Raw genomic sequence first — 26,214 nt, 5'->3', positions numbered from 1 at the left:
TTGCCTGCAGTGAAATTTATTAGCAATTTGACAAAATATGCCCCATCCATTTTCAAATACGTACACAAATTTTAGTGCTTTGATCACAAATGTAGAAAACCCTTACTTGTCAGAATTAAAAAGAAGCTAAGGATAGATTTCCTACAGCCATTTTATGTTGAAGAATGACTACTAACAGGATTTCTCATTTACTTCACTTCAGGTGTGCTTAGACTCCCAAAATGATATATATAGGAATTGGGAGCACCAGAAAGAAAATAGACTAGCCCAGAATTGAACCATCCTTCCTGTTTCATTCACAAGATCTCTTTTAGAACTAAATTTGATTTTGTCTACAGTATTGCAACTGGAAGTATATTTCAGAAATTCAATCATATGATGAGGAAACTGCCTCTTATTTCCATCCCAAATAAATTCTTAGATATTGAATATCCATTTGTCTTCGAATTAAAATATTTTTAGCTTATTCCAAAATAGCAATAGGTGTAGGTGATTCCAAAATAGTGTGTTCTTTTTTTTTTTTTTTTTTAAGGGAAGAGGGTGTTACAGTGGTGTGGTTTTGGCCACAGCTAGCCTGCATGTAAAATTGCACGCATGATGTTATGTGGCAGAAAAGTTTGTTAATACTTCTGGAGCAATAATGAGTGCATGCTTTTTTTTTTTTTAACCTTTTTGACTCTGTAGGGTGACAGAATTTCTTCCATTCTGACCTATTAAAAATGTCTTAAATGTCTTAAATGCAGAATTTTCATGAGAGAAACCTATGATGTTTTCACTAACAAAATCTTTTTTTTTTAAAGGTTGTTTTATCACTCATCCCCACTATCACATTGAAAAATGATAGATCTAAATGACTGAATGCCACCCTATGCCACGTGCCTTAGTTGTCCCTACCTGAGCAGGGGGATCGAACTAAGTGATCTCTAGAGGTCCCTTCCAACCTTAACCATTCTGTGATTCTGTGTAACTAGAGCCCTAATGTCCCAAGGAAATATCTAAACTATGTAATGTTGTTTGAACATCCTAATCTCTGTTTCCCTCCATGAATGAGCACTTCAGTGTCCTGGAAAATGAAGAGGGTCCCTTACTTTCCCCATCCTTGAGTGGATACTATTGCCCGTGCATTTTTCTGTAGAGAAGCTTGGAGATAAACGTAATTGAAAAGTATCATCATAGCAGTCAACCATGTGGATCTTCCCTTTGGCTTCAGTGGGCATTCTATCAAGCCTCTAATTAGAGGATAAATGCAGAGCTTCAGTTTTAATTCCGTTTATAGTTCTGATTTCTAAATAATTGTGTTTATGACATATGCAACACGAGGAGGACTTTATGTTCCAGTACAAATGTCTCTTTCACCAGGAAAAAAAGAGCAATCTGGTTTCAGGGCAGAGCCTTGCAAGCACCACTGCCCTGCTGGTCACCCTGGAGGGGACCTGCTCCCACTTGGCCATGCACTGGCTTCCTTCTACCGGGATGTGGCCTTGATGCAAAACTGCAGGTGACGCTGAGTGGTAACAAAATAAATGCCTTTATTTTTAGTAACTGGACAGAACAAACCCGAAACTAGACAGTATTCTCCTGAATTGCATGAGCACGATTCAATACAATACAAATGTGGTTAAAACATATATATTTATATATATAATCTTTCCTATCTGATTTGTCAGGTATAGGCTTAATATAACATTTCTGACACAGACAAAAATATACATTTTTTTTTATACAACAGCCACTGATACTGCCCTGATAAATAGCAGTCTTACAGTAACTTACTGTCTAACTGCACATTATACTTGATCGAATACACTTGAAGGGCAGAAGGAAAAATGAATAACATTTTTTTCCTATGATAGTTATATTTGAAATCCTAAGTTATTGTACTATATGAAAATAAAAGGCTAAATCTGACTTTATTTGATCCACTTACTTAACGTTTACATTCAGTTCAGATTCACAAAAGAATATTTTGTTTATAACACATATATCATCCCACATGGACAAATATAGATGAAATTGTAACTGTTCTTGACATCTCAGCTATTTATTAACCTCAATTTTATGAACACATCTCATGCAAAGGAGATAAAAAAATCCCCTGTCAGATAAGAGTTATTCACAGAAATGTTAAAAATATGAACGTAAAATACATAATCAGGATATGAATATTTCATTTGCAAGTAGTGGACTCAGAAAAAAATAATCTCAATGTCTGAAAATGAACTTTTTTCTTCACTGATTGTAGAAATAATTTAGTCCACAGTACCCCTGTCTACAAAACCGAGGAAGGAACACTGTATGACTTACAACAAAATAAAGTATACTTGAAGACTCACATCTTGTTGGCTTCTTCCTCTTGAAAATAACCTGATTGCATTTTGTTTTCTTCTCTCTTTTTGTAATTATCAATCTATATGGCCTTTGGTTATATATAACAGCTTTATATACTTCTAATGCTGGGTTAGCTGAGCACAGGCAAGAAAAACTATTATCAGCTTTTATACAGGATTGTTTAGTTTGGCTTTTGGGCTCTTTCAATCCAGAATGCAGCCCATCACTGCAATCACTGTTGGAGACCTGGTATGTAGAAACCACAGTTAATGTCACACTACATTCAGTCTTCAATGTTTGCTTCTCTCTGTTGTATGATAAATCTTCCATGGTTTACTACCTGTAGACATCCAGCTTACACACCCAGGGTCCAGTGTTTCCAGTTTTCCTGAAGAGGACTAGAAACCTTTTTGAACCATTTTCTACTATAGAATGCATAGTTCTATCTAAAAAAAAAAAGCTTTGTAAAATCACAGTGATCTCAGAAAAATATCAGGGAAAGGAAAAAAAAGGAGATATTCTGATTTCTGATCATGTTGAAAGCATGTGGTTTGAAATTTTTGGATGAAAACTTTTTATTTTTCCATTTATTTGTTCTGAGCATTTCGAGCTTTTTATGTTTTTATGGCACACAATAGAAACACAATATAAATTGAATGATTTTTCTTTTCTAAACAAAATATTTCAAACAATTCCTGACAAGTCGCACTCTCCCCTCCTCCTCCCTGCTCCCTCATTCTCTTTCTGTCTTCTGTATGACACCTTTCCCCTTCTCTTTTCCGTGATTCAGTGAGGAATAAAGGCTGCTGGGCTCATGTCTGGTTTGGGAGCATCTCAGGACTCTGAATCTCCCTGGCCACCCATTCACTTACTCCACAGGAATTGTGATTTCTGTGCTGTATTGACCCTTCTGCAGACCTGTTCCTTATTTTGATTCTCTCTACCCAGAGCACACCTAATATCTGTTAGCACAGTAGACAGTAGTACTGCAGTTCACAGTCCATATTCAGAGGTGAGATGGAGAGGTTTTTTTTGAAACAAAGTGTATGGAGAAGGAAAAGTTACATTTCTAAATTTAATTTTATGTACATATAAAAAATATATATATATGATGTTAAGACTCCACAAAAGGAGCAAAAACATATCTAAGGATTCAACCTTGTGAAAGTTTATGTCAGCGCTGAATGCACAAGTTGATGGCTTCTTCCTTTAGCAGCAAAACCTACTCTTACACTTACTTACAGAAGAAATTTTCACAAATGACCAGCATCGGGAGGACAGCTGAATTTCAGCTGAAGATTTTGTGTCATGCATGGAGTTAATGTTGTTAATAGTACAGAAATCTAGTGGCTAGATCTCCCGCTGCAGAAGGCACATACCCATTGGGACAGACACAATCATCTAGGCTGTGGGCAAGCAGAAACAGCTCTGTGTATTCCCTGATGGTCAGGGCAAAGACAGAAGGGGCCTAATCTCCCTGCTTTACTGCTCCTGACCAGTGTTGCCAGGTATGAGTGAAGTCTTGCCTGCTCCTGGACAGTGCCAGCATTGTACATGGGCAACAGGATTGACCTCCTGATCAATCTCGATAAGTGAGCACAGCGTTCAGTGGACTGGGCAGTTGGCTGCACTTGTGGATTTGCCTTTGCTTTCAGTTTCTCTCCAAACTGGCGCTGCTTTTGGAGGTAGACGTGTACCAATGTGGAAATTTGTTCAGCAAGCCTGTTTTCCATTGGGAAGTCAAATTTTCAAGACAATATGCTTTTCCACGGAAAATTTACGCTTTTCAGATTAATCCCAGCAAGTTCAACACAAAAGACCATTGGAGTTCTCTAAGAATATAAATATATATACTTTTCAGTGAAAAATAGGAATTTTCCCCATGGAAAACCCTTTCTTCTGTTTCAAGCAACCTTCTTGACTCTCTTTACTTTTTAATATTTGTTCACTGCTGCAGTTGAATGGCATCAGACTGCTTCCTTCACTCAGCGTTCATTTTGATGACAAGGTAGAACTGCTTTTCTCAACTTTGAAATGTTATATTTAGTTTGTAAAAACATACATTCTCAATATTTTTCCCAAGTTGAGTTTCAACGTCAATTATTGCTATAAAATATATATATATCCTGCACTGGTGACAGCCACTCAAGACCAGGAAAAAAGAACACCTATCTTAACATACTTTGCTTAAGGTTGTCTTGCATAAAGTATAACTTGATTTTAAGCTGGGAATTCATTTTCACTTGTTAATAAATATTTAACACCCATAAGGAATTTGTTATTATTTGCGCATTTCTCCATCTTATACAAATAACAAAAAAGTAAATTTGTGTCTTTGAAATTCATTATAAGGAAAAAAACAAACAGACAAGAAACCCAAGGAAGTTTCTTGTCTTGGCTCAAGCAAAAAGCTCCTTTGCAATAAATCACTTACAACTGTGACAATATATTTTCACTTAATGCCAATAAAATGTCTACTGATAGTATCTCAGAGTGACTGTATTATAATTTCTTCACATAATACTCTAGCTAAATGACAGCTGCACTTTTCTGTTTTGTATATTTTCATTTTTAAATATTTTTAAAATGATACGGTATATAGTTCTTGGTGGAAAGAACGGGGTCTGAGTGCTAATCCAACATGTTAGATAATAACATAAACAGTTTCTTTCACGAGATGCTCCTCTTCCTAGAAACAATTTAAAGAATTGTACATTCCCAGTTCTTGCTTTTCTTCTGATAAAAGGCCTCTTACTATTCTTTGTAGGCTGTCCTGTTTTGCGCTACTTTGTTTGGGGATACCAGACTTTAATTATCTTCGGTATTGGACAGATCTGGACTCGAATCAACATAATTGAAAGCTTCCTTATTTGTGAAAGTTGAGCTCAAAGTCAGACTGTGCCGTGGATTCACAGGTGCAAGTTCATTTAATACAATATTGTCACTTTTTACAAGAGTTGCTTTGTCCATGTGTTCTCTACTGTATCTTGAAACAACAGCATCAAGGAAGTCCAGTTTTGGTGGCAAAGTCCCACTTTCAAATAGGTATTTTGCTAAGTAGGAGACTATAATGTTAGTAAAGAAGGAGGTAAGCATAGCAAGTGTTTTAAATGGGAATCGCTGGACATAGATATTATTTTCATCTGGATAGCAGCCAGGATAGTAGATCAAGGGCTGAAGGTACAGGTACGGTTCCCCTCCAGTTATTCTGAGAAGAAGGCCAAAGAAATATCCTGCAATGGCACCATAGGTGTTGGTTCCTTTAATAAATAACACACACAGGAGCTGAGGGAATATGATGATATAAACGAGATCAGAGCTGAGGTACCACAGGCCATACACAGATGAAGCTAGCAATGCCATTGCTGTTGCTGATGCTCCAAAGAGAAAAACAGTGATTCTCATGACCCATACGATTTCTCTGTCTGAGGCCTGCAAAAGGAGTGCAGTGTTAGATTTGTTTATATCAATATATACACACACAGGCATATATATACATATGTATACATATGCCTTCGTTTCTGAATATAGTCTGTATTGAATATTACATTGTCAAAAGAAATTTTGCATGACATATTTAACAACACTTTACAAAGTAATATGTCTGTATCAAATTCAAACACAGAGAAAAAAAAAAGAATCAAAGGTTATAGTTGCCATTCCCAAAGCCGTTGCTAATCTTTAAGCATAAGGAAAAGTTTCACAGCTTGGCAAGGAAGAAAGCAAAAACAGGTCGGTAGAAATTAATTTAAAAAATAAGTACAATATGGATCAACAGAAAAACATTATGAAGTTTTAAAATCTCTCTTTTTTCCACTTCCCTAGGAAAACATCCACTTGCTAGTCCATTCTGTACATTTTTCATGTGTTAATTGATTTCCTGATAAATTAATAATTCAGAAAGATGTCTTGTTTCATTAAGAATTGAAGTAAAACTGATGGTGACAGCAATAATTAGGAACTGTCAGGATAAACTTAAGTGCCACTGAAAACACTTGAAAGCAATCTCCCTAATGTATCTTCTTTGCTTATGGTCAGTCACACCTATAAACATTTTTATGGCTTTTAGTTCATTCAAAATACTGTTGGGAAAGAAATGTTCTACTTTTTCTAGTCAGAGACAGGAACATGGAAGAGATGTTTCAGCGTGTAATGGCAGTTTATGCTTCATCTAGTTATAGCATCACCTATTTCCTCTAAACGTAAAAAGGATGAAAATGTAATCTCACATTTTGCCGAAATGAAAGCTGGTAAATGTTCCGAGCAAACATAGAACTTGCTGATAAAATTGAAGAGTCGGCTGACGACATCACAGCAGCGGATACAGCACCCAGGCCGAAGAAGGAGATGTATACTGGGCAAAGATACTGAAGCACAATTGGTAAAATCATATCTGCTTCTTTTTTAGTCATGGGGTCAGGAGGACCATAATCAGTCTCATTCCAGGCTGCAATATGGACATAAATTATTAGTTACAGAATATCTTGACTTCATATGCAATGAACTACTATGAATTGGCATATTTTTACTCACATTCAATGACCAATCCAAATCATTGCTGAGGCTGGGTGACATTATAAAAACTCCTTGTCCCACTGATTTCTGTTAGGCAGATTTAATTCTGCTCATCATTTTTCTTTTCACTTCTCATCTCTAAGCTAAATTTGACCACAGCCAGTGATTATCCTCCAGGAATTTTAAAAGTTTACATTACTCGTAAATATTATTTGTCCCTAGAAAACAAGCCTGGGATCCATGTTGGTAGGGATGTGTTTAACTCGCTTGATTACAGACTTACAGGTAAGAGCTATATGTCAAGCTTTTTTAATATAAAATGGCTTCTGCAGTGTAGCTACATGGTCATTGTGAGAGGAATCACTCTCACTATGAGAAAGAAGCTGACAAAAATACGGGTATGATGAGAAATCTTTGGTAAATGGCTTCCCTGAAACGACTACAATACATACACAGTTTTTGCAGTTATTGTCATTATGACCAAATGATAGTATTAGGATATAACTAAAACATTAACAGAAATATCACATCTGCAACAACTCTGAACACGTAAAATAATTTCATTTCAATAACGAGGATAGGAATGATTTCCTTGGGAAAAATCATTTCATAATATTACTTTTCAGTGCGGTCTCCCATTTAAGAAGCTAGGAGTTGATTAATAGTGCTATCTTCTTCGATTTTATCTACCGTAAGTTTTGTGATTTTTTTACACATTTATATTTATATTGAATTATTTACCTGTGGATGCTCCAATCGCACCAATGAGTATTGCAGGAAGAGCCATTACAAGACAACCGAAAGCAGCCAGAAATGACAGAACTTGAGCATATGTGGCAGAAGATGAAGAAAGAACTCGCTGGAAATATGCTTGCCAAGGAATTCCTCCTAGTGTCTGCAAAGATGATGAGCAGCATCCTGTTACTAGGATGTAACAGTAGATTTCCTTGCTATCCTTATAACACATAGAAGCATCTCTTGAATATGCTCCTCTCCCCATTTGCTGCTCATTTATTTATTTGTTGAATCTCAATCAGTCAATAATTGCTGTAACTTGCGTTCTCACAAGTAATGTTAGTATTTTTCAAATTCAGTTAAATCCCACTCTTTTAGACAGCTTATCCCTTTATACAATTAGCATCAATACTTTGCATATGTGTAATCCACTGTAATCCCAAGGTATTCTGAGCTGCATAAATACTTAATAAAGCCTTATAAAAAGTCATAAAATACTACTGCCGTATGTCATACTTGGAGAATCTGGCTTTCAGTATCCTCCTCTCACCTCAATCAGTTTAGTCACTGAGAAGATTTAGAAGGAAGCTTTTTATCTACCTTCATGAACGCATGTGGCCATCTAAATATGTTCTATATAAATTTAACAAGAATCTAAAGAACTGTTCTTGCACAATCTCAAGCAAGCATGCTACCAATACAAAGTAAGTACAAGAAGCACAAGAGCGTAAACATTTTTTTTTTGTGGTGGCAACCCTTCTTTTGGATTAAGTATATAACAGAGAAGACCTGCTTATGATTAAAATTTTATCTACAAAATATGACACAAATAAAGTATTACCGAAGGTTGAAAAAAAAGGTTAAAAAACCTCTTCAGAGTAGAATTTGAATAGTCTCCAATAAGTAAAAGGACCTATGACTAAATAGCATGGAAAGTAAACAGTGTGTAAACTAATTCCTCACTAAAAGTGCACTGTCCAATTCTACATGTCAAATAAGGCAGGAGGCATATAGACCTAACACTGCGTATGCAGGTGTTTCATATGTGTTTCATGTTCATACAGGGACCAAATGAATGTTGCACAAGCAACTCTGATTTTGACATGCTATTTATGAGTTTTGCCCTTTGCAACCTTAATAATATTCCCTTAATAAAGCTGTCTAAGCATGTGTAAATGTCTTGATCTATAAAGAAACAGGCAGAGTGAAAAGCAAATATCTGACAATTTCACAGCATTAAAGCATTCATTTGGTCATAGGCAGAGAAGAAACTGTAATATTACCAAAACAAGGTTAACTGTTTTAGCTAGTGTCATATTTTGGATCTTTGGCTATCTTTAAAAACCTAAGCTGGATAAAACAATATATTCTCCTAGCTAAATTATTACTCTGAAGATCTTTGGCTGAAAATTCTTTTTAAAAAGAAAGAAATCCCAGACCAGAATATGATAATAAAAACAGCATAGAATTGCTCAGGGACACTGGGAATGGAAAATGTTAGCACTTGTGGTTAGATTTTATAATGGAAAATACTTAATAACCACCAGTCCCATATGCAATTGTTTTAAATTGATTTTAAATAATGGCAGCTTTCAGCTCGTTCTGGCACGTGTGTATATATGAATCCATCCATCCATCTCTGCAAAGCTTTTTTTCTACAACAGCTGTAATTAAGGTGTATTTAATCCCTTGTATAAATTTATACATTGCCTCCTGCAATACACATATTTCTTGGCCAACAATGACATCAGTTAGGTGTTAGTCACACACTTTTAATTAGTTTTAGTATAAGTCAACTCTTTCAAGCTGACGATATTTAAATTGCGTTACTGGTGATGCTGAGTCTGACAGCTGCACTACGGCATCCTATTGATATTTCACTAAAATCATTCACATGCCCAGAAATACTTAGCAGGAGTCAAGAGGGTAAAAAACTTCAGTTTACTGGAAACATTTAAATAGACTCTACTTTTTCATAAGTCCCAGTAACGTACTATGAGTTCTTAAACATACAATTCCTCTGTACAAGTCATGACTTACCAGCAGAAGGAAATTGTCCAACCATGTGTAAATGTCAAGTGAGTTAATAGATCCAAGCCAAGGTGCTTGGTACACCTCTTGCACAGCCGTGAGCCCAATGTCTGTCACTGCAGGATGTGACATTGCAAAGGGTACGCTGATCCACTGCAACCAAAGAATAATGCTTCATTCGAGTCTAAACGAGGCACGTTAAACCCATGAAATTACAATATTAACATTGGTCTGTTTTTCTTCTCGCACACTACAGATCAAATGCAAAGTTGAGTTGTAGAGTCAAGCTATGTTCCAGTCAAACACCCCTAAAATCCAGAAATAATGGAATAGCAATGGAGAGCTTACCTCACCTCTCCAGCTTAAAGTTCTGGGTACAAGAATTAATCAGTGTAAATCTGTGTTTCCCAAACTTTTGAAAGCTTTGGGAAAAAGAAACCAATCATACCATCAGTAAGAAATACACATTTATACATCTTCACTATACTCTACAAGTATTCCTTACACCTTCCTCTGGGTCATACCATAGAGAAATATCTGCAAGTAAACTCAAGCAATAATGCCAGAATTTGCCAGTAAACAAGTGTGAGACATCACAAATACATACAAATGCTTGGGAAAGGATTTGAATTCAACACAAAGCTAGATGGTGACAGCAGAGAGGTGCTGTAGGTGAATCCCCATGTTTCTTGCTCTGGCAGCTCAGTGCTACAGCACATTCTACCTAGAGAACATTGTCACTCTGGGCTATTTCAAGTCCTTCTCTTTTTGATCTGGGCCAAAGATCAATTGACAAAACCTACTCAGAAAAGGTTTCTGCCAGAGGGTGCTTTCTTTCATCCCACCAATTTTTTGAGCATGAATGCTATTTTACATCCTGTCTATTTCACAATGAAATAAGTCGTCAGATGCCCCACTTTGGATTCTGCATAGATTCCACTGAAAGGAAAACCAGGTTTTGTGCTGTATGGAATACATTGTTTCTAGCACAGCACTCTTAAGCCTTCAATGACATCGAAAAACATGCAGACTGCTGTTATTCAAATGATCACATTTAAATCTATGGGGTTAACAGCAGTGAAGAGGGGAGAAATCATATGTCTATTTTGTTTCACAGTTATTGTAACACTAAATGAAGAATATCTGAACTATTTTTATGTTTGGCAGCGCTGCCTATTATTCAGATTATTTATCAAATGCAGCAGGTCACTTTTCTTTAATGTATTACTTGCCATTTGAGTCCTTGGGTATAAATTTTCACTGATTTTTTGAGGAAATATCACCAAAATGTCTCAACTATCTCCAAGATATTTTGAGGGAAAAAAGAGTATACCTTGTCAAAATGAAAGATGATAACACACTTTTTAATTGAAAAAATCACAGGAAACAAGAATATGAAATGGATTCTTTTTTTTTTTCTTGCTTCTGACTCTCAAATCTAAAATTTGTACATATGATAAACTTCTGAAGAACAGCAGTTTGGACACACTCAGATGAGTATTTTAGGAGGGTCAACAGAGTCCATCTGCAGCCTGCATCCCACAGCCCAGGTTTTAATAGGAACTCTATTGAAAATTCATTATGTATGAGCTCTTGTAATCCACTCAGGTTCCTGACAGCAACCTAGTTCTTTATGGTCTCAAGGACTATCTCTGCATTGGTCATAAAACAAGTCAAGGCACATACACTGGCCCTGCAACTCACTGACATGTCATAGCTTGTGTCCATACAGCTAGATCCCCTTTTCCTCCTGCTGTGGAAGTAAGTGGCCTATCTAAAACCACATCATGAAGAGCTTGACCAATTAGTACTTCTATGTAAATCTTTCAGCTCCATTATATATGGAATTACAGAAATGCCTCCTCCTACATGACATTATTGTCTATTTTAAATGGGAAAATTCATAAAGATCAAAAACTGAAGTAAAAGAACACCATTAAAGCTTCAAAAACAAGCATTTCAAGGACTACTTTGTGACCCTCATTTGTCCCCCACCCTCCTTGCCAGGTTCCTGTTGTCTTTAATTGCAGGATCACACATTATTCTTCCCACAGGATCAGGGGATGAGTAATCCTCATTTGAGAAGCATTTCTATATTGTGATTTATCTACATAGGTATTTATTTATTTATTTGGGGAAGTTGTGGAAACTGAATGGATCACACATATTAACATACACATTAGAGAAAGGGATATATTTTCCCCACTGTTCATGTCATGAGTATTAGCAAATAAGATCTGGAGTAACTACTATCTTGAGGAGGCCATCTGGAACTTGGATTTGCCTTTTTCAGAGCATTCAGCACCATCCCATGAAGTCGGTTACCACTGGGAATGTTTAGCATTTCTGCAAGTAAGGCAACAGGCCTCACTGTAGGAAGCCACAGAGCGAGGACTCACACATGGTTAGTGACCACCTGTGTGCATGCTCTGGCTGAAGCAATTGCCCCAGAGCTACACAAAAACTCTGTTGAAAGCCGAGAAAATGCTGTGGTTCCCTAAGGTACCGTTCAGTTCCTTCACCTTTGGCCAGTCCTTTTATTTCTGCATGTCTCAGATCCCTGAACGCCTGCAACTATCTGTTACTGGCACTGGCAAACGAAGGCAGCAGCTCCCCTCACTGTGTCCCTGTGATTTGACCCCAGAGATCTTCTGCATTAATGTTTTTCAAACTAAGGCTTAAACAAAGGCAGTAAAAAACCCCAAAGGCCACCCAACTAGCATATCATTAACTGCAGATGAGAGGATATTCGTACCACCATATTCAAACAGCAGGTCATCTGGTAAGCCTCTCCAGACTATGGTGTCTATGATCAGTGGAGGGAAATAAGGGAAGAATCCCAAAGGTGATTTAAAACAGGAGGTTAACTTGGCTGCCGCAGGTAGGTGGTATGAATACATACAGGAAAGAGAAGTGGGAGAGCATTTCAGCTCTCCAGTTCCAATTCCAACATTTCTGGGCTTATTTCCTTGCTGCTCTCTGACTTTGATGTCTTGCCCCAGTGATGTGCCACAGCCTCAGGGACAGGTAGGGATGGAATCACCTCCAGCCTATCCTGAGATAGATTTATACCCAGAGGGGAAACTACAAGACCGCACTATCACACTGATTATATATGAAAAAAAAGAAAGAAAAAAAGAAAAAAAAAGAATAATTAGGCTTGTCAGCATTGCGGTCCAAGCACAGGCTGTTTACTAATATAATGCAGACTCTGTAAAGTTGGTCTTTAAGTGGAGATATTCCTCCTCTCCCCTTCATCATCAGATCCCATCATCAGTGGAGATGATACAATTCAAAATATAAGCCATAGGTACAAAGCAACAGTATTTGTCATATTGCTCAAGGCAAAATCTCCCATGTCTTTACAAAGAAGGGAAAAAAATAAAGCCAAACTCACCAGCCCCAGGAAGATGCAGAAGAGCTGGACTACATCCGTGTAGGCCACAGAATATAGACCACCCACAAGAGTGTACATAGTTGCAATCAGGGCAGAAATAATGACCGAAATATTGATGTTAATGTCAATGATCACACTTATTGTGGCACCTGTGCAGAAAAACAAAACACTGTATGTCATTGTACATTTGATGACGGGGGAATTACCTTTCCCTTTGGGAAACCTGTTCCCATATTTGACCATATTCCCAGTAAAAAAAAAGGGTTTTCTTAGGTTTAAACAGAATTTCCTGTATTTCATTTTGTGATCATTTCTTTGTGTCCTGTCTCTAGGCAGTATGTCTGTCTTCTACTGAGGAGCCCAGCACTAGCTTCTTCAGGACTCAGTATAGGGGAAGGATCGCCTTCCTCCACTTCCTGACTGCACTCTGCCTTATGCAACCTAAGCTGCTACTGTCCTTTTCTGCAACGACCTGTTGATGGCTCTTGTTCCAATCCTGTTGTACACGAGGATTGCCGGGGCCATTGCACAAAACTGCTTTAACTTCATGTGGGCCAACAAGGTTGGTTCAACATATGAGGTTCAACAAGGCCATGTGCTGGGTCCTGCACTTCAGTCACAACAACCCCATGCAGCGCTACAGGCTCAAGGCAGAGTGGCTGGACAGCTGTGTGGCAAACAGGATCTGGGAGTGTTGGTTGACAGTTGGCTGAATATGAGCCAGCCTCTCAGCCCAGGTGGCCAAGATGGCCAAGGGCCTCTAAGCTTGTACCAGCAACAGTGTAGCCAGCAGGACCAGGGAAGTGATCATCCCACTGTACTCCGTGCTGGTGAGGCCACACCTTGAATATTGTGTCCCATGGGTCCCTCACTACAAGAAAGATATTGAGATGTTGGAATGTTTCCGAAGAAGGGCAACAAAGCTAGTGAAGGGGTTGGAGCATAGACCTTATGAAGAGCTACTGAGGAAGCTGAGGTTGTTTCGTTTGGAGAAGAGGAGGCTCAGGGGAGACCTTATCACTCTCTACAACTACTTGAAAGGAGGTTGTAGTGAGGCAGGAATAACTCCAGAATAACTACAGTTAGAACAAGAGGAAATGGCTTTGAGTTGCACCAGGAGAGGTTCAGGTTAGGCATTAGGAAGAATTTCTACATGATAAGAGTGGTGAAGCATTGGAACAGGCTTCCCAGGGAAGTCAGGATGGAGTCACTGTTCCTGGCAGTGTTCAAGAAATGTGTAGATGAGGCGCTTAGGGACACAGTTTAGCAGGCATGGTGGTGAAGGGTTTACAGTTGGACTTGATGATCTTCAAGGTCTTTTCCAACCATAGTGATTCTATGATTCTATGATCCTTGTACAGGTGGTTACTCCTTCCCAGGTGCAGGATTTGTCAATTTTGTTGAACTTTATGAGGTTCCTGCTGGCCTGTTTCTTCAGTGTGGTGAGGTCCTTATGAATGGCAGCACAGCCATTCCCATTTTACATCATTTGCTGACTTGCTGAGGTGCCCCCTGTCCCATCATCTAGGTCACTAATAAAAACATTACACAGTATTGGCCCCAATATATTCCCCTGGGGTACACCACTAGCGACTGGCCTCCATCTGGACTTCATATTCTTGATCACAACCCTCTGAGCCTGGGATTTTAATCACTGTTTGATCTATCTCACAGTCTTCTTGTCTAGCCTGTATTTCATCAATTTATCTAGCAGGATGTTATGGGAGACAGTGTCAAAAGTTCTTCCTGAAGGTGGGGAGGGAGGTGATGCTTGTTTTCTTTCAGTCCTCAAAGACTCCTCTTCATCTCCATAGCCTTAAAAAGATAATGGAGAGTAGCCTTGAAATGACATCAGACAGCTCCCTCAGCACTCATGGGTCAACTCATCAGGTCCTGTCGACCTGTGTATGTCCAGGTTTCCTAATCTGATCCTCTTCCACCGAGCGCAAGTCGTCATTGTTCCATATTTCTCTTGTGGTCTGAGGGAGCCAGGGTTGCAGAAAGTTGCTATTACTAATGAAGACCGAGTCAAAGAAAGCCTTGCGTACCTTGGCCTTTTCCATGCTCTTTGTAACTAGAGCACTTGCCCCATTCAGCATCAGGTCTACAACCCCGGTGGTGTATTTTTGGCTAACATCAATGCATCTGTAGAAATCCTTGTTGCCGATCACATCTACTGCTGGATTCAGTTCCAAGTGGGCTTTGGCTTTCCTAGCTGCATCCCTGCATGCTCAGACATTGCCTCTGCATTCCTCATAGGTCACATGCCTTCCCTCTATTACATTTCCCTTTTATATATGAATTTAGTCAACAGGTCCTTGTTCATCCATTCAAACATCCTACTACCTTTGCTTGATTTCCTCCTTGTTGGGACAGACCATTCTTATATTTGGAGGAAGGCTTTCTTGAAAATCAACCATTTCTTCTGGACTCCTCATCAGGACTATTTCCCAGGGAGTTCTTCCAAGCAGGTCCCTGAAGAGGTCAAGATCTCTCCTGAAGCCCAGGGTTGCAGTTCTGCAATTTATCCTGCTCCTTCCACTGAGAATCCTGAACTCTACCATCTCATGGTCATTGTAACCCAATATTCACTAGTTCTTCTGTATTCACAAGTATGCCGTCCAGCTGAGCATCTTCCCTCATTGAATGCTCAGTCACCTATGTCAGGAGATTATTATCATTCTGAAAACCTCCTGAGTTGCTGTATTGACTTTCCAACACATGTTGGGATGCATATACGTTTGTCTTAGGTGAATTAGCTATTTTAAGTGATTTCAGTCTTCATAAACCCTACTTATAAACATCTCTCTCCCTCTGATCAGGATGATTTAAATGAACCCTGTCAAACAATGAATCATTAAGAGGATAAACAATCTGGTAAAGAAAATCGAAATTAAATCTTCATTGATGAAGCCTCTACGTGGATTAGGAGGTATAATATGGTCAGGTCTATTTAGAGAACAGTTAAAACAGAGGCTTTCAGTCACCTTTATTGTCTTTGTCTATTAGCTTTTCTTATACATTCTGCTAGAAAGACATTCATACCACTTGCTTTGAAATATCACAGATCAGCTTGTCCTCAATCAGAAAGAAAGTCTATTCCAAATATACAGAGAGTTCTTCAAGCTCTTCAACTCCTATCACCTCAGCATGTAGTTTGTTCTTAGACCTTTAAAGGTTTTGTGATGAAATTATGGTAAACAAGCTCCCCATTGCTTTGCAGTTCATCAGAACACAGTTGGAGAGTACCTTCAAAGTTTATTTTCCGTTTAAAATAGCTTGTGTTAGAAAGCATTACCACATGCATGTGCACTGTAAGTGTGATTTGCCAGTAAAAGTCAAGGGCTTTCTCAGTTCTTGAAGGAGTAGGCCTGAAATATAATTAAAAGCCCTGGAAACTGCTTTTTTCAGGACTGAATGAGTAGTTGGGTGATTTTCTATTGAGTCATAGTTCCACTAATTCTCTACATCCTTTCTTGAATCCTAAATGTTTTCTCCATTTTTTTTTTGCAATTAGGCATTTAGAATTGAATAATACTTGAATTTATTGATCAGCATCTGGTTTACTTCTATATTTTATGTGATAGAAAGTTCTGTCTGTCTAGGTTTCCTATATGCAAAGGATTAAGTAATTTAGATCCTTTGACAATAAAGCTACATGACTACCCTCTCTTTAAAGGAAATTAATACCATCTGCTGTGATATCTACAAAGGAAAAGAGTAGCTGGGTCAACTTTGACATAAAAGGGACGTTGCAATTGTTCATGTCATCATTACAATTAAAGAAAATTTATTGCTAATTTTTTTTCATACTGTTTGAAAAGGGTACTCTTCTGGGTGACTGAAAATGAATAGATATCTATGTGAGCAATATTCTGATTATTGAGTACCATGGGCCTGAGACACTCACCTTTCTCTGCATCCTTTGTCTAAGATGGTTAGCATTTGAAGTCAAAACTTTTGTGCATTTCTGATTTTCTTAGTCCTTTGCACATGTGATAAGCTAATATTTATATTGCTGATTCCTTACCTAAAGCAGAGAAGATGGCAGCAGCCCAAAACATTTCTCCCATTAAAGCTGGAATGAAGAGCAGCCCTCCCATTCTTTTTCCATAAATCTGCTGAAAAGGATCTAGCATTGTTACATAGCCTTTGGATCGCATGGGTTTTGCGAAAAACAGACCACCTACAAAGAAAAGTAGCATATAAAAGACTAACTGCAGTGGAGAAATGCATTGCCGTGAAAGGGTAAAACATTGATTGTAAGTTAAAGGTAGAAAAATATCTGTGTTAGTGTTTTTTAAAATAAATAAGTACAATTAAAATGTCCTTTAAGAATTCACCTTAGGTTTATCTTAGGTATCCAGAGTTACATAGCACACCTACACCATTATTGTCTATGGTCTGTTAATGAAAAAAACAAGTTTCGTTTATTTTGCCTTGTTCAGTTTACTTGACTTCAAGTTATGAATGCTGTTAAAGTTTTATCAAAATTTGTCTAGTTTTGGCAAATTTTGGATCAAGTTTTCTACGTCTTTTTTTCTGACTTAGTATTCAAACCTCCGTGATGGTGGGTCTGTCTTTTAGTTTTTTCCTCTAAACATAAAATTGCCTAGGATTCCTGGTTCAGAAATATGAGTTCACACTCACGAACTCATGGCGCAATGGTGTGCATGGCATAGTGCACACTATTTTTGCAAGACATTTCAGATTGTATGCTTAAATTGTATGCTTAAATCAGCCTTACTATACTTTGTGGATAGGTCAGATGCCGTCTTGATTCTGCAAGTGTCAGATTCTCTACATATTTGTCATACTCCTATTTTTGTGTATGTTCAGGAAATCTGATGTGTCTCAATTCTACTCTAACTGGCATATGGACTGGATATGTACATAAATGTGCAAAAATCCTCAAGTTCCCTTAGATATGTTTTGGTATGGGACAAAAAAAGGATATAGCTCAGGAAACCTAAATAGCAGATTTTATTGAAATGTGTGGATCAGATCTGCGCATGACTATAACTAAACGGACCTCTACTAAAATAAAACTACTGAAATGTAATGTATATGCTACACTCATAAAACTAGGAAAGCAATTATATGCTAATAAAATCAACTGTGTGGCATTTGAAGACCCTTAATTAGGTTCTTCATAACAACCGGTATTATATTCATTGTACAAGACACCGTACAAATTTATTTGCCTTGACTTATATCACTCATTCCATTTATAAAGTTCCCTGAAGAGAAGGTACTGGTTTAGCAACCAAAAAATCACTTATACCCCTTACGTTACTCTGTCTTAAGGCAGGTTGGTTGAATGCAGAAACCCTCCAGCAGTTTGCATTGTTCATGAATCCTGTTCCTATTCTACTTGTTACATTCGCATCACAGAAACTAATTAGAAGAGAAAAATAAAAGAAAAGGTAGTATAATCTATTAGGCACTTAAGTCATCTATTAAAGGAAATAGAAGCAATTTCTACTTTTAAATCTAAACTGCATGAAAAAGTAGGAAAAGTCATACACCTGGAGCATTGAATGAAAAGGAAGATCAGACAAATCTTAAATCTTTTCAGTCTAAAGCAACAATATAATATGTCTAGCCATTTATTTCTATTTTTGATTTTTTTTAAGATAAACAACTCCTTCCGCTCTGCATGCACAGGTCATGCCTGCAGAATGCTTTCCTCACTGTGCTCTACAGAGAGTCATACGGTCACAAAATGCAGACTTTCCTCTTTTCCGCAGTTACCTGCAGTTACCATTTCGATGAAGATGTCTGGATTTCTTTAAAAGCAGCTGGAAATGAGGGGAGAGGCTAACACACCCCCTTGGGGGCTATTATTAAGCTGCCCTAGTTATACAGGGGCTAGAAAGCAGGCAGATGCTTGTGGCTGTGATCCCAATGACCTCTCAATAACATCAATGGATCATAACCCTCATGACATCGCAAAGACAACAACTGATCCAGGCAGGCATCTACCGTTATTGTTTTCCTTACGTGAAACAGAGCTACTCTCAGGGATGGCAACCATGAGTGGAAGTGGAGATGGCTTGCACAAGGCAAAGAATGATATTCACGATGTGTAAGGTAATTGCCTGGGAAGAAAGAGTATACAAGGAGATAGAGAGTGGGAAAGCATTTCCAGGGGGAACAAAGAGTCATGTTGTCGTGATATAAACCAAGTTGTACAGAAAGAAACAAAAAGGTTAAGAAGATCTGGGAAGAGAAAACAAAGGGACTGCATAGGTGAGAGGAACATGTAAAAAGAAAAAAAAGCACATCTCAAAATAGACTGAGAAATCAAATATTATTGGAAACGCCAACACACCAATCATTATAAAAGACAAAAAACACAGATTTTTTGGCAAACATTATTTTTAGTGGTTGCATAAACACTTGTCTTAGGGACATGATCTGTTCACAAACTGAGGGGATGCAGTTGATAACTTTGTGGCATATATAATGTTGATTCACAGCATAACAGTTTGGTTAAAAACTGCATCACTATTTGAGACACAGTGAGAATTTTTGTATTATTATAACTTTTAAGGAAAATAAATTACTGAGACTATATTTCTGGGATAAGAGGCACAAAAAAAAGAAAAAAAAAGAAAAAAAAGAGGAAATTTGCTATGTGGTCTGTATTTTAGACACAGACCCTGCACACAGCAGTCTTAAGTGTTTGCATTTTGATATATGATTTACAACCTCAAACTGCATTAAAGAGGAAGGTTAGTCCAATTTTAGGACAACAGACTGGTTCTATTACAGATTTCCTGCAAAAATTAGGCAAATTAATTAGACTGTCTGTGGAAATCTATAAGCTTATAGCACTTTCCTAACCCACAAGAATATTAACCACTCTTAAGGTCTAAGATTTTGAAGTGTCCTGATATTACCATGTTCCAGATCATAGAGGCACTTGAAGTAAAGCTGAATATATGAAATAGAGTATATATTACAAACAAACAAACAAAGTGTTTCTTGTTGTGGTCTCCATAGCTCACTAGTGAGGTTGCATGGATCAGATTTGTATTGTCAAGGCATGTGGGAAACTTAAGATAGTATTTGATCCATGCCTCGTTTTTCTTTTCTGGTATAGTCTATCAGCAGACGATATTCAATTTACTTCATTGGCCTTTTTTCATGCCCTGGTTGCTGCATTTGGAATGATGGTCTTATCATCAAAATTATTTAAATTGAAGGACTATTAGCTTTTGTTGCTTGCTTACCTACGATCAGACTAAGGGAATATCCGATAGGTGCCTGAGCCCAAGCCAGACCGTAGCCTGGCACATATACAGCTTCTGCTGTCCCATTGATATAACCTCCTCCAACCCAGGTAGCTGAAAAAGAAGAGGTGGAAAAATCTCTAAGGCACACAAGGAAAGATCTCTCACATTCTAGAATGAAATTGTCATCACTTACAATATTTCTTTTTTCTTTTTATTGTATGTATTACTATTTGAGTCCCAGTCAGGGCATCCTTCTATAAAAGATAATCCTTATTTCAAAATATATATATATACACCCTAAACATATGATAAGAGATGGACTCAAACAATGACCAAGGCACATAAGCCCCTGCGCAGTCAGTGAAGATGTGGGGGCGCTTATTTATTTGCAAGGAATGAAGCAGCTCAGCTCACCAACTGTCATCATTTCCTTTGTGTTACTCAAAGGAGAGATGTAAGGAGGGATCCGAAGAAGAGCAATAAATATACAATGATAAAATCATCCTTGTCGGGAGAGCTTAGAGAACTTAGATTAGACAACAGTCTAATGAATGCAATATATTTGTTACAATATATTTAGTGTAATGTATTTGTTACAAAGACCTACAAGAAAAAAGCTGTCTTTAAGATCTTATTTAATTTTAAATTGTAGCTACATTAAACAGATACAGCAAATTTTGAGTTCTTTAAATGTTACATTTCTATATCGTGCTGCAATGGTTTTGCTTAGAAGCTTAAGTTTTCAGTTTTGACACATCTGTATTCTAGACATGAGCAGTGTTATGTGTAACAGTTTATATTTAATCTTATTAAAAATCAGCAATATATTTAATATATCAGCCTCAGGCCCTTAATAAATTCATTTGCTGCCTTAACAAGGATTTGGGAACTCCCGTGTGTCTGAAAAATATTCTCAAATGTAGAAAGGTATTGTGATTAGATCTGCAAAAATCATTCGTAATATATTACTTAATTAAGTTTATTTTTTTCCGGTTTGCAGATTCTTTGCAAATCGTTCTCAATTTTCTCTAATGTATAATGAATTTTTTTTTAATGAATTTATAACAGGGTCTGTATTTGAATAGGGCAAATCATTACAAGTGACAATTTTTTGTGATGATATTTTGATTTGTCTCAGAAGCTTTTGTTTTCGCATATAAGATCACAGGCATTACATGTAAAAACTCGAAATTGTACAAGATTTATTTTCCTTAAACTTTCTTCATTTTTTTTTCCAAGCAGACAGTGTAAGCACCAAATTTGTCTGTGTGTTTAAGAAAATCAAGTGGAGGGGAACCAAATGCATTTAAAATTTCTAAATATCTTTTGTGGAACTCTAACTGGCCACTTTCTTCTATTTAACAGTGTTATACCTAGACTACCTCGTAGTAATACTTTTTTGGTTGACTTGATGCTAAGTTGCATCATGTCTTTAGAAGTAAATAGGTTGGCATGGAAGATTTAAGCTTCGTTTTCATTTTTGATTACTTGATTGCTGTATCGAGGGATAAACAAATAAATATATGCTTATCCATTTTTGCATATGTGAGACTGGTCTGGAACATCTGCCAAGGACCCAAGAGCTTTAGGAAGGTGCTGCAAAACTCTTTTTGGCTGTGTGTGGAGGGAATGGGTAGCCAGCATGCACATGCACATCAATAGATACATTAGAAAGGAAATAACGGGATATGATAGAATTGGATTTCATCCTTAGATATAATTTTTTTGATCCTTAGTTTGCTAAGCCACAATTTCAAGTTAGAGTAATATCTTTTTTGGTTGATTTTTTTTTTAATCAGACAAAAGGAATACAAAATTTAATAATCTGTGGAAACACTTATGCGCTCATCTGTTCTAATCCTCTCTCTGCCTGCTTTCTGAAGGACCCAAAAATACAGAGAATACTGACATCAGTTTAAATGAAAGATGTTATTGATCAGAAAAATATTGAGGCTATGGAGCTGAATTTTGTTCTAATTCTAATGAGGAACACAGAAACTCCTCAGAGTCTATCAATATGTAGTAGCAGATCAGATGCTTGGGTACTTCTCTGTAAAATAATCCCTTCACCAATCATTCAAATTATTGAATCAACTCATCAAGTTATATAAAATGAAATTCCTGGCCTAGTGATTACAAAAAATAGAATATAAATAGTGTTTTTTCTTCTTTGTGGAAGGATACATAGCTCCATCAAAGTAAAAGTAAATAGATCATTAGTGTTCTGGTTGTATTTGTCATCATTTAGATTATGCCAACTCAAATATTTAATTTGGGATTTAATCTCAATCACAGAAATCAGGGGAGACTCAAGCTTGTCATAGATACTTAAAAAATTCATCCCAGCAATTAATAAATGTTAATAATTAATCCAGTATTCTAACTCTGTTCACCTAAATTAAAGCATACGCACTGTCGTACTGCCTTAGTTCATAAAACAACGAGCTGTTATATGCTGCCCACAATTCAGGCTTCTCATTCTTTCGATTTTGATGCTTGCTGATATGCTCAGCTTTCTGTAGGCATCATGTTCAGGCATTTTCATAGCTAGTTGATATTTTCATAGCTAGTTGATACATTTTTTTTTCTCAAGCTTCCAAATATGTCCATAGACATTATTCATAGACAGTGTACTTCCTTTAAGATTTTTAGATACCATTTAGAAAATCAACTATAATTATTCAGAAATGACTCCATTCCTTTGAAGTCATGATACTTATACTCTTAATTTGGTTTGAAATTTTAATTTGATTTGAAATGTATAGACTGAATTCAGTTATGTCTCCCCAGGTATCCTTAGAAACTGCTGCTTTTTTCTGATATTAAAACAGAAACATAATAGGGTCCGTCTTGGACAAGAGAGGCATCGTTAGGCTCTGTTGCCTAACCGAAAGTACTTCACATACACACACACATACACATACACATACAGGTTCCAGATGTTCCAGACCAGTCTCACATTTGCAAAAGTAAATAAGCATATATTATGTGTATTGCCGAGTAGTTTCAGCAGTGATCGTCTGCATACAATACTCTGGAGACCTTTAAAACTTTCTAGCTTATACTCCCTTTTAGCAGCTAGGCTTTGCTTGCTAGTTTACATTTAGTCAGTTAAAGCCGTAAAACAGAACATTTATATTGGAGCAGCCAGGTAACTCTGGAGGCAGGGCTGTGATATATGAAATGCAGACCTACCATTTATTAAGAAGCAAATAAAGCCTTGGTCATTGCGACTGTTTAGTAAAAATTATTGCTGGTTATGATTAGTCAACACTCACAGTTTTTTTTTTTTCTTGGTTGATTTTTTTTTTTTGCTATGGCTTTACAAACTGAGTATCCCAATTGCCCTGAGTGAGACAAAACTCAAATTGACCCTGACCATGCAGACCAATGTGCATACCTAACTGTGTCTCAGATGTGGAGTGAAAGTTGAATTTATTCGCCATCCTAATGAGCTTTAGTTGCTGTTTTCATGCAGCACGAAGGTGAACCGGCATGCAAATCCTGATGCTATGAAGTCTGTGATAGTTTTAATTGAATCAAAGTTTTAGAGTCTGCCTGGTCTACTGCAGAAATGATTTACTACATCATCTCTAGAGTTTGCATGAAATGGGGTGTGCGTAGGTGTGAATTGTATTGGTTATAGAAATTGCCTGCAATATAGGAATAGCTCTCTTCTGCTTCAGTTGTTACTATATATGTCTGATAAAATAGGATTAAGAAGGTTAAAAGCTGTGTTTTCCATGGACAAGACTGTTTGTTAGTCATAACCACTTACTCAGGAAACCCCTTGTTTCTTCTCCACTCCCCCTACATATGAATTGCAGTCTTGTGGCAAGCAATAAGTCTCTGCAAAACATCCTGGTTTTGGTGCTCTTGAAAACACTTCACTCGTCAGAAATCAGTCAAACTAGCTCTTCAGTAAATCTAGTCACATCTGACTGCTTCAGTAACCAATGGATGATACAATACGTTACAGAAAAGTGCTGAAAGTAGAAAGTCAGCCTCGATTCCAGCTAAACCAATTTTGACAAAGATCCTTTACTCTACATCCTGATCTTCATTCTTTAACTTGGCAAAATGCCACTTGAAGTGAACGCAAATTTCTCTTAATTAAAGAATACAGAATCTTGGGGATTTTTTTTATTTGTCCCTTCCTTATTAGATAATTGCGAAGCCAGAATATGGCTAAACAACAAAACATAAATATAACTTGATCAATACAATTTGCGAGTTGTATGAGCATCGTCTGTATAGCATTTAGAATATGAAAGAAATTAAGCATGCTTAAATAACATTAAGTTGTTTAAACAAAAATGGTGGGTCATCTCCCTCTTCCCTCTTCTTTTAATGTTTGTGATCCAGTGGTATATATGCACATACATTACTTGAAATTTTGGGTCATATTGTGGAACCCTTGTTTACCCTGGGAAGCCATCTGGTTCATCTGGCCAAACAGTCGTCTACCACTGCAGGGTGTCTCTGTGAGTCAGACAGATTGCACTCTTTATAAAATTAATGATGAACTCTTCCTTCACCCAGGCTTTTCCAACTGATACTTCTATTCACAGTAGGCATTAATTTTGTCAGACTTTGGAGAAAGAAGTTAAAAGAATCCATAAGGCAAGTTTGCTGATGTTACTGAAATTACATACTTGGTTGTATGCCAATTTTCTTTTAAAAACTTGTTCTTAATAGAGAAGCCCCCCTACCTTTCTTTTTCCATATAAACTTAATCTGTGTTTACTCACATTACACAAAAATAAATCACCATTTTGAAAGGCTATAACAACAATAAGCATTATTTTAAAATTAGAATTCTTAGTAAACTCTATAAAGCCACCTCCATTCCAAACTTATCTGATTTGCAGATGGTTCTGAAAGCAGTGATGAAGAAATAGAATATACTCCTCCTCCAAGTTTTAAAGTATTTGATGTTTTTATATAATGTTACATTTGGCTTTTCAGTAAGCAGTGTTAGCATTGCCTCCCCCATGCCCTTGCACCCCCCTCAAAGTATATAGTTTTTCCTCTATTTTGCATTATTCAAAATATAGATTACACTTATCTTTCAGTCAGATGGAAAAGTGACAAGCCACAATATTGTGTAGAAATTAAAAAATAAGTTTTTTACATACCGGTCATAGTAAATCCACCAACTAGCAAGCCAATGTCTCTTCCGCCGACTATAATAGCTTCGCTGCGATCTCCTTCGCTGCCAGTGTTCTTGGTTTTCCAAGCAGCCCATATTCCAACTGCCAGGATAGCAAGGTAGAATACAACTATGGCCACCAGACCCTCCACGTGAAAAGGCATGTTGATGTCCCAGCTCTTTTCTTTGATCCTTATTTCATTAAGACCTCTGGAGAGAATGCAATAATATGTCTGTGTTTAACAAACCTTGCAAAGATGTTTTTGAGGCAGCATATAAAGAAAATGTTGATGATCATTGCCGAGACTATTCAGGTGAAATTATGAGTGTTTCAGAAGTAATTGAAAATAAGTTTATATACTAACAAAAATGCCTGTGGACTTCTAAACAGCAATTACAATGGGAAATGAAATTAATAAAAGTGGCTAAAAAGTATGCACTTATTAGAAAAAAAGAAAAAGACAAAAAAGAAAAACAAAAAGCAAACAAACTATGCACTAGTTGTTAGAAATCAGTTGCAGCACACAGAATTCTTTTAGTTCCCCCAAGCACCCAGCATTTGGAAACTCTTCAATCAGGAAATAGTTCGGTACCTAGGATAGGATAGAAGGTCTTAGCCATGCAGGTTTTTACAAAGTCTCTATTTACTCAAAAACAAGCTGCAAAACTATAGTAAAGAATAGCAAACTATAGATAAGTAATAACTACAGGAGCAAAGCAGATTTTTTGAGTCTTTGTGTTGGAAGGAAGAGACCCTTCCTCCTTCTACGCCGTCCTGTATTCAGGATCAGCTCTTTCTTCCCGGTAAGAGGTTT

At 37.1% G+C, this 26,214-nt stretch overlaps 1 protein-coding gene across 1 annotated transcript; it reads right to left on the bottom strand.

The window, feature by feature from the left end:
* Positions 1–5,132: 5,132 nt before the first annotated feature.
* Positions 5,133–25,590, bottom strand: SLC5A7 (solute carrier family 5 member 7). Its single transcript, XM_010221375.2, has 8 exons — positions 25,386–25,590; positions 20,245–20,358; positions 17,037–17,192; positions 13,007–13,155; positions 9,619–9,762; positions 7,585–7,738; positions 6,558–6,775; positions 5,133–5,760 (listed from the first exon to the last, which is right to left on the bottom strand). Exons 1-8 carry the CDS (start codon positions 25,561–25,563, stop codon positions 5,137–5,139), a joined length of 1,737 nt encoding a protein of 578 aa, XP_010219677.1. The 5' UTR covers positions 25,564–25,590; the 3' UTR covers positions 5,133–5,136.
* Positions 25,591–26,214: the final 624 nt, after the last annotated feature.

The sequence above is a fragment of the Tinamus guttatus genome, unplaced genomic scaffold, assembly GCF_059628265.1.
Source record: "Tinamus guttatus ecotype Peru unplaced genomic scaffold, ASM5962826v1 Tinamus_guttatus_pri_ptg000030l, whole genome shotgun sequence".
In the NCBI taxonomy this organism is placed as follows: Eukaryota; Metazoa; Chordata; class Aves; order Tinamiformes; family Tinamidae; genus Tinamus; species Tinamus guttatus.
The sequence above is the reverse complement of the archived record's forward strand: the minus strand, read 5'-3'. Positions and strand labels throughout refer to the sequence as shown.

What these genes read in the sequence shown, in the direction of transcription:
- SLC5A7 (XM_010221375.2), bottom strand. Translation starts at nt 25,563, where the DNA reads ATGCCTTTTCACGTGGAGGGTCTGGTGGCCATAGTTGTATTCTACCTT. An exon ending in TGGACAATTTCCTTCTGCTG is followed by an intron (nt 7,739 to 9,618) that starts GTAAGTCATGAC and finishes TCATCTTTGCAG; the next exon opens with ACACTAGGAGGAATTCCTTG. An exon ending in TGCGATTGGAGCATCCACAG is followed by an intron (nt 6,776 to 7,584) that starts GTAAATAATTCA and finishes TCCATATTGCAG; the next exon opens with CCTGGAATGAGACTGATTAT.